This window comes from Polypterus senegalus, chromosome 4 (genome assembly GCF_016835505.1).
Source record: "Polypterus senegalus isolate Bchr_013 chromosome 4, ASM1683550v1, whole genome shotgun sequence".
NCBI lineage: Eukaryota > Metazoa > Chordata > Cladistia > Polypteriformes > Polypteridae > Polypterus > Polypterus senegalus.
In genome coordinates, this window is record NC_053157.1 from 70,984,507 (window position 1) to 70,997,064 (window position 12,558).

Here is a 12,558-nt window from a genome sequence, read left to right on the forward strand (position 1 = left end):
ACTCTCTCTCTCTCTCCATAGGCTGCCCCATGACTTCTCATGGCACACTAAAATTACTCATATAACAGTATGCAGTTCTCCATGATGAGTAGCAACGGATTCATTGCCAAAACCTCAAATTTCTTAGCTTTCTTTCTAGTCACCTTTTTCAGCCTATCCCAACTATTGGGTTTCAAAAGAGACCTAGCAATGCAGTAACAAACAAACACTAGTGCCTCATAGGTATAATCAACAAAACAAATAATCAATGAAGGAAAAGTTAGCCATGCTCTGTGCGCCCTGGTCCAGTCTCACAAGAGATCAGTCACATCACCACACTATTATAAGGCTGTGTGTCTTCTTCAGGAGTCTGTGAGGAATGACTTAACAGTTTTCTTTAGAAAGAAACATTTTATGATTTTTGTAACTGTCTGGTGTTACTTCAGACATAATTGAAATACTTTATAGAACATTAGAACATAGATTTTCTTTGGATAAGAAGTCATAAAGAATTATCACCAGAAGTAATCTCCATTTAATAATTGGATTTTGCTTCTCCAGCTTGGTAATCAATTTAGGTGATTCAGTTTTATAGATAATGCCACCAGAACTGAATTGTCCCCTACATCATACCCACATTAAAGGGTTATCATTACTTTTGTTTAATTCAAATCTTATAGATCAATTACGTCTGGCTCCACAAACCTGTAAAACTATTGCCAAAAAATGTAAGTCTTGCAAAGAAAGTTATTGGGGCATTAACACTAGAATTACCAGAGCCTACGAGAAAATTTGTAAATCCAGCCCACCTTAAATCTGTTCGCACCTCTCCGCCAGCGTCTTTTGTCCAGTAAATGTGCTGATTAAGACAAGCAGCCGGCTATTCTATCCCCCACCGTTGCAGAACGTTCACTAAGCTTTCCCAGCTCATTCATATTTTAGTAATAAATGTTACAAAATGTAGGCATAAACTATAGAATGTGTGAAGCCTGAAGTCCAAAGATCAAATAAACACTTTCACAAAAGGTTCAAGAATGATACAACAGCTTCCATGGCGTAGCAGTAAGATTTGCTGACTTGTAATCAAGGGGCCAATGGTTCGATCCCCACTGCCTCCTATATTTGCCATTTTCAGAAGTGTGCTGCTCTTATTGTTAATATTATACAGTACACACATACATTTGGTTTGCGTCTGTAACAAACCGTGTACATTTATAGTACTGTACTTGTAAAAGTTACCTTTTTTTCCCCACTTTTATTCTCTCACGATCACGATACATACTACCGACCTAGGGATCTGACACTGTTAGTTTTTATTTGAAACTGGAGTAACTTGTTCTATTTTTTTTTATTCAGTTTTATTGAGTGTTTCTGCTCACGCAGAATTAGTATGCACCTTATGGTGTATGAAGAAAAAAAAAAAAAAAAACACAGATGTAGGTATATGTGACATTTTGAAGAAATCATTTTATGACCTGAATAGTACCAATCACAAAACGTCAACGTACTAATGTAATATTATTTGAAAACAAACAGCATCAATGGTGTGAATTTACGCTGGCGCTGTTACTTAGAGTCAGATCAGGAGAGGCAGGCAGGCGGGCAGGCAGGTGTTAGAGCATGATCGCCATTGACAGAATAAAACTCAAAAAAGCTAAATTTTTCATATACCATAAATTCATACCCAATGTCCCATATATTGGTCTCTTTCTTTTTTTTCTCCGTGCTGCGTCGACATCGTGCACCAGAAGGCGTGAGCTTATTTAGTGCAACAGGATCAACACACATGTACTGTGCAAAGCATGCTTGGGGTCATTGTGAAAAGAAGAGTGTTCATGACTCATATTGCAGAGGAAGTTCATTGTTGCATCTTACTAGAAAAGGCGATGGAAAAAGAAAAGGAGGATGCAACATCGACAAGCTTTTGTTCCAAGACAGCCACTTCCCCAGAAAAGTAAACTGAGTCAGTATCAAGTGCCCTTTCAATGTAATAGAAACCACAGCATAGAGAAAAGTGTGCACATTGCAACAGGTACACACGTTGTAATGTAGGAAAGACTGTTCTTGCAGCATGGAGAAAAAAAAGAAAGAGACAAATATATGGGACATTGGGTATAAATTTAAGTTAGCTTTTTTGAGTTTTATTCTGTCAATGACGATCACATTCTAACCCCCCACCTCTCCTGATCTGACTCTAAGTAACAGCGCCAGCGTAAATTCACACCTGATCTGATGCTGTTCGTTTTCAAATAATATTGCATTAGTGCAACAAAGTTTTCTGATTGGTACTATTCAGGTCATAAAATGATTTCTTCAAAATGTCACATATACCTACGTTTGTGTTTTTTCTTTGACATCATACACTATAAGTTGCATACTAATTCTGCGTGAGCAGGAACACTCAATAAAACTCAATAAAAATAAAGTGACGGTGAGACACGAAGAAGGCAGATTCACCAGCGTTTGTATGTCAGCTTTTATCCCTCCAGATCAGAGAATGTCCAGTTCCATCGCCTCAAAACACTACTCGCATGTACAGTTATTCCCAGTTTCAAATAAAAACTAACAGCGTCAGATCACTAGGGTGGTAGTATGTATTGTGATCGTGAGAGAAAAAAAGTGAAAAAAAAGGTAACTTTTACAAGTACAGTACTATCAATGTACACGGTCTGTAACAGACGCAAACCAAATGTATGTGTGTACTGTATAACATTAACAATAAAAGCAGTGCACTACTGACAACGGCAAATATAGGAGGTAGTGGGGATCGAACCGGTGTCCCCTTGATTACAACTCAGCAAATCTTACCGCTACGCCACGGAAGCTGTTGTATCATTCTTGAAAGTTTTGTGAAAGTTTTTATTTGATCTTTGGACTTCAGGCTTCACACATTCTATAGTTTATGCCTACATTTTGTAACATTTATTACTAAATTATGAAAAAGTTTCTGTTTTAACAATGTGTTTACACAGATTACTGTAGAAACAGAACACACATGAAATGCATGTGTTGCAAATAACAATCTATTATTTCCACTCTAAAACTCCAGCAGTTCACTCACTTCCAGATAATCAAACAAGGCACGAGCTGGGAAAACTTGGTAAACGTTCTGCGATGGTGATAGAATAGCCGGCTGCTTGCTGCTTGTCTTATTCGGCACATTTACAGGACAAAAGACGCGAACGGATTTATGGTGGGCCGGAATTACAAGTTTTCTCGTAGGCTCTGGTAATTCTAGTGTTAAAACTCTCCTTGTTATCAATTTTTTTCTCCCTGAAACCCTGAAGAATGACTGCACAGATACCTGTCCTTACAACAATACAAGCAATCTTCTTAACAATAATAACATTGATAGCCATAACTTGACATATGGCTGTTCTTTATTAGGACTTGGCATTGCCCAAGACTCTTTTAAGTTTTGTTCTATAACTGAAAAGTTGTTGGAGATCAAATCAAAAGACCACCAAAATACATACAAACCCAGTTATGCAAACAGGTTGAATAAAATGGCACAAAGAGAGCAAATAATGTTAACCGATGTCAAAATGTCATTCCTATGTGACAGCTCAGGCTACAAACGGAGTGATGATGTTTTCATTGAGAGAGGCTCAGCTTTAATAATAATTATATTTAAACTGTCAGTGGAGCGAGAAAAACACATTTTATATGTTGTTGTCATGTTGTGGTACTATTTTTTTCCAGAAAATTTGTTTCAAAAGAAGAAAAATATATTGCTGAGTTATCTTTGCTATCTATGGCTAACTGGTTATTTGGAAACTGTCCTCGAAACCAGAAGAATTTGTAGACCATGGCCAGAGGTTAATAGCTTTCTCTTTTAACACTAGAATCCCTGAAGCCTACGAAAAAAAACAACATGGCACTGCTAGATCTAAATACTCGTGTGGCAAATTGCTTGCGTAATAAAGTGACTTTCACTGCTGGTGGAAGTCCCATTTTACTTATGGTGCCAAGCAGAGTTGCGTTGCGGTGTAGCAGTCTATTAGCCAGTGAAAGCGATGTGAAGAAGCTGTTTGTTGTTATGGTTCTGCCTTTGTCCAGTCTGAAAGCAGTCACAGGACATTGTATCTTTGATTGGCAGTACAACAAATAGGTCTGAGCAGATATCAGCCAGAGCGTACACTGTGGTCATCACAGCTCTTGTGACAAGAATGGAGGCAATCACTATCTATTCAGAGAGGGAGAGGCAAGTTCGTTGTTCACTAAATATTAAAATAACCGATTCAGCTGCGTGTCAAAAAAGGCACAACAATTTGATGATTTTTCAAGCAGCTGTTATGTCTCAGTTGTCTGTATTGTCTAGTTTTCACTTGTTCTGTCTGGTAATATGTTGTATATTTATATACACTACTAATAATTTTAAGTTTGATATTGTTGCATATTTACTAATATTTATTGTTAATGTTAATGCAATTGCTTTTTTTAGAACGTTGCAACTGCTATACAACTACTGTTGTAGTACCATAAACCGCACTATTACTGTGTTCCTGATACTTCTGCAGTAGCTAAAATAGCAAAAAGTGCTGTACACTGTCTTGTAAGACATAATGACTTTACACTGAAACTAACATTAGAAATATGTACAAGCTGAAATGTCTAGAAATGCATATTAAAAGAAGACAACAGTTAACGGAGAACATCTAAATTTAATTTATCTGATCATTTTAAACATAATGGATTATGAATTTATTCTGATTCAGGTATTTACATGGACTTCTATAGCAATGTAAAATAATATGGCACTGCCCGTTTTTTTTCTTTTTGGCCTGGTACATGATACTTGCTCTGCAGCATCAGACTTGACATGCAGTCTTGATAACACCTTAACATTAAACCATTTCAACAAAGTTCAATTGTCCCTAAAAGCTTAATTTCTATATACAGCTGAGTTGGCCTGCTTCTGGTATGCAGCATTTAGATCTTACAGTACTGACAGCAATCAAATGACACACTTGCAATCACATTACAAACTGTTGGGTGAGAGTGGCCAGTGATGACAATGAACATTACGCACCTTTACCAAACTTGATGGACAAAGCTGTGCACCAGTTACTAACCAAAATATATGGCTTATGTGCTCACAAGAAGCCAATGGCAAAATGGTCACTCCTTCTTTTATAATCTAGCATCTGTACTAACTACCGGCTCTCTCTCTTTCAGCAAAGCCTGGGTTCATCTTCTGCTTTCTGTAACTCCATATTGCCTAGGATAAGGCCCAAAAAGGCCTGAAGCATTTTTATACTATAAATGATTTTCTAGTGTAATGATCTTAGCAGTGAAAGATGGCCTGTAACAGACCTGGGTGTGGGTGCTGCATTGAGTTCAGACTTGCTAAAGGAATTTGAGGTGCCCATGCAAGAAAGACCATATGTTAAAACAAAATGTTAATCTCGGTGAAAAAAACAGGGTTGACTGATCACCAACTCCCAGCATATTTCATGTTAGCAAGATATGATCACCATGTGAACCTTCAAAGACTTTAAGTGCATTACAATAAAGGCTGCAAGAAAACCAAAAGAGATCTTGAAAAAGAAACAAAAAGTATGCGCTTTTCCCACATGGGCCACTGAAAATCTCTCCACAGGCCCTGACAATCTTTGATAGATGGCTGGTTCCAAGGCTAACACCGGTTGTAACCTTGTAGTTGCAATTTAATGTATTACTAAACAAAATTTTTTATTGATTTTACTTACGCTATCTAAATGTAATAATCTGTGTGGAGGTTGAATGGTTAGTATCTACAAGTTTTTCCCTACAAATTTAATAGAAAACAAAAACTTGCAAGATCAAATGTTTTTCTATGAGACTTGTAGTTGTAGATGGCCAGCCACACAGTAGCTATAAACTGTGTAACACAGACGTATACAAATACACACATTAACAGACAAGTGTGTGAAAACACAGGCACTAAGAAACATGCAAACCTGAAATTATATACTCTGTTAACCAGGTAAAAGATTAATGAATAATGTTTACTTTGGCAAATGTCTGAAACAAAATTAAAAAAGGAAAATAATAGTTATATATAGTTAATTATAATGTAAATCTAATTGCCCTGCATTTGTAAATACTGGACATGTATTTATGCAGCTAACTATTAAAAATACATATTTAAAATTATGATCCACGTAAAGCAGGCTATCCTGTAATGTGCAAAACTTGCATATTTAGACAAAGTTCATTCTACCACAAACCTTAAATTCAACATATACCTGAGAATTTTTTAAACTGTAACAGCTCATTGCATATTCCAAACCAGAAACTAAGTTCTTTACACAAACAAGTATGTTGCTATCCACCCGATGTGTAATAAGCACAAAGGGTTTAGCGGGGAAAATTGCAACAAACATAAGAAATAACAAAATGTTCTTTTTGGCCATTGATACAGCAATATAAATTTCTCTGTAAAGATGACAAGACACGTAATAAGTATAAAAACTAAAAAAATAAAAACAACACATAAAATAGATGAAATCAGAAAAATAGAAATGTGCATGACAAACTTTTAACAGCTCATGTACTGCCCATTCAGGAGGATGAATGAATCCCGTAAAATCCTGTGTATAACGCATGCAATTTTCACTCATTTAAGTTTGCTGAAAATTGGGGTGCACATTATACATAAGATATTATTTTAATGCAATAGTTTCTCACATAAATTAACATAAAATGTCTGTTGCTGCGTGTAGGGTGCTGTCGTCGCATGTTAGCCGCCTCTGGCTGCAACGGCACTGGCACCAGCAGCGGCGAGTGGCTGCCAGGCTGTTTTCTGAAAAGGACACAACGCAATAGCTTCTCACATGAATCAACACAAAATGTCTACTGCTGCATGCAATGTGCTGTCGCCACATGTTAGCTGTCTCTGGCACACAAAGCAATGGCATCATTATCAGCTTGGGACCAATCAGTGTATACCAGTATCTCACTTTTGTTTTCGATCTCATTCTTCTGATCACTTGCACCAAAATTGGAGTCCGACAAGTCAGAGTCCAATTCAAAATAATATATACAAAATGTTGTTCATGGAGTATTTTGCTTTGTGCACTCGCTTTGCTCTCTCGCCAGATGTTGATGCCATTTTTGCCACTGTTTGCTAACATTCCTCCAAGCAAAGACAGTCTACCTTTATCACAACCAGTTTTTTTTTTATGTTTACAGATGATTATTGCCCTTACCCCTCCTATCAGCAAAACTCAACATCCACCCTAAAATCTTGAAAAGGGTATGCATTTTATATGGGTTTCTTTTTTACCTAAAAATTTTGATCCAAATCAGCATACACATCATACACAAGTGCGCATTATATGCAAGATTTTCTGGTAGTCTAGATTGCTAAAGAAACAACGGGAACAGTGCAATGAATCTCCCTCAAAGTTTAGGACAACGAGCAGTTCAGTGTGATTCTTTCTCTAAGTTGCTGACAAGACAAACATTCAGTTCAGGGCTCCAATTCTGTCTATAGTAAGCTGTCTTCATTTTTGAATACTTTACTATTAGAGGCTTCTCCTAACCCATGTTAAAGATTCAGAATAAAATAGTATGTTTAAAAAAGGAATCTGGCTGTTTTTCTTTAATGTATCAAAGCGAGTGGCAAAAAGTATTAATAGCATATTTTTGGCATATTGGAAAAGTGTGTAGACTCAAGTAAACAGAAGAAAAGTTGATACATTAGGGTGAATGTCTTATTGCAACATGCTTTTAGAGTAGACAGGATGATAAAAATCACAACTAAGGAGGCATAGATATAAATGTTTAGGCATACATTATACAGTATAATATAGAAATATATAGTATGAAAATGTTCAAACTGAAATATGTTCTAAATTAAAACTGTAAAAAAACACCCTGAAAAATATAAGCACTGGATTTCTAAACAATTTAAATCTATATATCAACTAAGGATTGCAAAATTGTCAGTGTCTAATTAGTGTTGTCTACTGAACAAAAAGTAAATGAGATTCAACAACGTTTTAAATCCAATTACTGATTGTTTTACCAACATTAACAGGAATTAGAAACAATACAGTATGAAATAATTGTTGGAAATAATAACCATGCATACTTATTACAAATTATCTCGCAAATTAATAATTCCAGATGTCTCACCTGGTATTATGCAATGTTAGTTGTCTCCATTTCAATGTTAGTCCCTTCCATATTAATTGCTACACTGTCTTTGTTATCTTTGGAAAGTGCATTTAAATTATTTTCTTCTTCAACACTTTCTTCTGGTTTTCTCTTTTTCTTATGGCAGAATTTTTGACGACTTAAAAAAGAAAGAGGAGACTGAAGGTTAATAAAGTATTTATATATCTATTTATTTGATTTTCTTTTTCATAAACTGTGAATCAACTCTAGCAATAGCAATACTGACAAGATATCAATTACACAAACACAAAACTATGACAAAAGCTTTTCAAAACAATAAGTAGAGAAGGAAAAAGCAGCCATATTGCACAGTAAGCTTTTCTTCTGTTACCCATGTTCAGTTACTGGCTAGAATGCTGTATATGGGATTTTACAATTTTGCCATGTAATTATGTGGGTTTCTTCTCAAAATACAAAGACACACTATTAATCTGACTGAAACCATTAAGCTGAAATAATATGAATACATGATTGCCGGCATTAGAATCCTATTTAGAGTTCATTTGTGTCCTACACTTATTGCTTTTGTCAAAGGTACTGGCTCTGTATTAACTTGCACTAGAATAAGGAGTTTCAGAAGCCAGATGGGTGATTATTGTTTAGAATGTGACTTTTGGCAAGTAGACATAAATAAATTACTGCTGGCCCCTTTTAGAAACTCTTGAGGGTAGTTATCAAATGTAGCACTTTTCCGCATTGCTCTGAAATGACAGGGTTGATTTAGAGAAGTTTAATTACAAAATAATCCTTTGAATTAAAATATCTGTTTGCACAATACCCAAATTGTAAACTTGATTTTTATGTTTTTAAGCCTTTTTCTCATTTTAATATAAAATAATAACAGAGCAGCAAAGTACAAAATAAAGGGTTTCATAAAGTAAAAAATGACAACTGTAATTATTACAAGCACATTCTCAAATATTGCTAGACCAAGCAATAGAGTTAAAAACAGCAGATCACATCACAAAGACTTGCACATTAAGTGGAGTGGTTGAGTTTCCTAATGGATTTCTTCTGTTGACATATACCTGGGGTGAGTGTGAATGGCTGACCAAGTGAATTCCTTTTTCTTTCTTCCTTTATTTACTTTTAACTCCTATATTCCCTATTTATTACTCACTCTTCCAGTATGTCTCCTCCATTTCTGTGCAATGGATAAATTAACTGTTACACAGTGCAATATCAGGAAACATGGTTCAAATATCAAAAGATCTAATGTGCTAGATTATCTTTGGTGAAAAAAAAAAAAAGATATAGTATTTTTGCAAAAAGCCAAGTTACTTGAAATATATGTGCTCCAGCCTAGAACCAGGTACTACTACTTTGTGGTACGTTTTGCCACTGCCTTTAAAAGTAAAGGTTTACTGTTAATCATTTTATTCTACTACTCTCACCGTAAAGGATACATTTAGCATTTTCAAGTGAAAGTTATTTCTTCACAATCATCATATATATTAATTTGCAAAAAAACGTTTTGCAAAGTAAGCCATTTTTTTTATAATTAAAAAAAATTCTTCTCTGTTCTTACAGCTTACCATGGGGGCTAAAGGCTACACAGGTCACAGGTGAATGAAAAAGCCTTAAAACTTAACCAAATACATAAATTTTTCAAGCAAAAATATAGCCGAGTATTGATCTGGATCTTGTAATTACATACATATTGGAAAACTGCGTATCCATGTTATTTTAAGAAGGAAAAAGGAATAAAGGAAAATGTAACATTCAGCCAGTTATAAAGAAGACCATGCACTTTACTCCACTGCTTGTCTTCCTCCACGAACATTCAGGGCCAGGGGCATGTATTAATCTCAGAAAGTCTTCACCAAGCACTGTTATTAATGTTGATGACCAGACGTTAATTGCTGTCTCTGTTCTGTTAAAGACCAAACAATAATAACTGAAAACGATTGCTTGTATTCTTTCAGCATATGGAAACTGGAATGTGTGCATGTGCTTCAGTGAGAGACAATACTATTATGATTCAGGAAGTCTGAGAGATGAAGAAATGAAAATAGCCACATTAACTGCTGGTGAGCTGAACCTATAAAAAACATCTTTATGGATTCTTCCGATGGTTACTTGTAGTGAACACACATTCCTTTTCAGTCCACCCATGCATGCCACTTTGATCCACCTCAGTCCACTTACTTTGGGTCAGAGGCAACCTGTTCACTCCTCTTTCCCCTGGCTCCTTGCCAGCAGCTATGCATCAGGGTTTATTGGCTCCAGCAGCCAAGAGATGGATACAAAGTGCTCTCCAAGAGCTAATGTATGTCTGCCTGAGTTTTAAACACTACTTCTGCTCTTGCCACCACACATGAAGCTGCTCCTTTAATGCCTGTTTTTCTAGCTAGCACAGAGCTGTCATTCCTGCCTCAGAGCACCATGGCCAGCATGAGTTTTATAAGCTTACCCCCATATACAGTATGTCAGTGAGTTTACTCACTTAAAAATGTTGTCCTAAGTTCTTTTATGTGTATAATAAACTCAGCATGCACAACATATTTATTATGTCTTAAAAAAAGTCAATAACTGTTTTATGTTACTTCAGTCTGCTCTATCACATACTCTGCCTTTTTTATTTATTTTCTTTATCGTGCATGCCTTGAACACACTATGAAAACTGTGACATGCAGGTGGCTTAGCTTTTCCAAAAATCTAAGGCTTTAGTTAAAATTACACTACAATGTGATCAGTTCATTTCAGATTTATTGTTTTTGTACAAAGTGCAATGAAACTCTTAAGTGTTTTTCCCCACTACCTTGCCACTTGGTGTGAATCTCATTCAGTAGGCTTTGTAAAATAACAACACGGAATTTAATGGATGAAAAGTAAGTGCAATTAGGAAAAAATAATCATAATGTGAGCATGCAGTGCATGACAGAACATTATTGCCAAAAAAATAGAATTGCAGAAACAAAAGTAGGATTATAAGCAGAACTAGCAGGAGTACCCGGCATTGCCCGGGAATCTATAACCAATGAATTTCCGAAATGAGAGAAACAGAATATAGAAATAGAACAAACAGTTTTCTGATTCGCATTTCATTGTAATAGGTAATATAAGTGCTCATTCCAGAGCCTTTGGATACACCATATTTTTTGTTTTCCCTTGTGGTGAGAAAATGAACAAATTCTGAGGACTGCCCACTCTAGAACATGCCGCGTGGAGTTGTCTGTGTGAAAAGCATGGATTTTCGAAACTGATGCCTGCAACTTGTATTGATCACCCTTGAGCCTTATTAATTGACATAGCAAAAGCCAAACGAACAGGGAATTGGAGCAGTTTGAAATCATTCGGAATCAACGGTATTCTTGGCATGAAAATATCTTTACATCTTGTGCAACATGTCATGATAGCTGCTTCAATAATATTTGGATAGAGAGTCTTGACACAAAGGCGAGTGGCATTACACAGAAAGGAGCGTCTGTGTTGAACCATGCTGCTATCTAACGGAAGTTGGCGATGGTAATTACAGAGAGAAGTGACATACAACTGCTGCTGCGTGTGCGATTCTGTGTGCTGTGGTGTTTCAGACGCCCGTGAAATAGACTTTCTTGTGGCATCTGAAGTGGACCTTCCAATTTTGAAACCGTACTGGGAAAAATGGCGGGGAGGGAAGCTCTGTTTGTAAGGAGCATCAGTGTTGAACCATGATGACATGTAACGGACATTGGCGATGATAAGTACAGAGAGAAGTGACATACAATCGATGCTGCATTTGGGGAAAATGGTGGGGGAAGGATACTGTGTTTTTAAGGCGAGTCTCTGTTCAAACGTGCTTTTATATAACAGACGATTGGTGAATGAAATACAGCACTATCAGTGCGTGTGGGAGTGTGACATGCGGAAACGTGGGTGTGTAGCAGCAGGTCACGTGCACTGGGTCGTTCACGTTTTATATCTATGCGGCAGTTCGTTTCCTTCTCATACTTGGACACTTCCGCCATCTCTTGGCAATTTAAAAGAAACATAGGTAAAGAGCGACGCACAGAGACCAAAGCTGCCGCTAGATGGCGCCGCAGTGAAGTTCTGTTACAATGTGCGGCCATCTTAAGTATGGGGACATGTGTCGAATGTTGTGTCGGTGAAAAGGTGCCATGTGGTTCACCACAAACATCTTTCCAGACCAAATATACCCCATGACCTTCTCCTGGTCACAAAGGTGCCCCATGCCCAGTTTGGTGGCGATCGGACGCCCAGTGCAGATTTGTATGGTGGAAAAACAAACATACAGAAATCGAATCTGCTTGATATATTAGATATAGCTCGGTGCTTAGGGCTTGTTGGGGTTGTCATAACTCCACCAACAACAGCTGTGAGCAGACAAGTGAATTGTAAACCTGTTCTTATTTCAAGAAAAAACAGTTCCAAGATTTGTGATAAAAGAATTATTTATAGTATCTTTTCTAT

The 12,558-nt window shown here is 36.6% G+C and overlaps 1 protein-coding gene across 3 annotated transcripts in view; it reads right to left on the reverse strand.

Moving 5' to 3' along the window:
* The window catches only part of LOC120527435 (probetacellulin-like), a 70,831-nt gene that overhangs the window by 18,554 nt on the left and 39,719 nt on the right, over nucleotides 1-12,558 (reverse strand). For all 3 annotated transcript variants that reach the window (XR_005633331.1, XM_039750846.1, XM_039750845.1), the window contains exon 5: nucleotides 8,104-8,263. Coding sequence is in view for 2 of the 3 variants with exons in the window: in XM_039750846.1 (XP_039606780.1) it covers nucleotides 8,110-8,263 (154 nt within the window). In the remaining variant the exon portion in view is untranslated. The remainder of the gene's footprint in view (nucleotides 1-8,103; nucleotides 8,264-12,558) is intronic.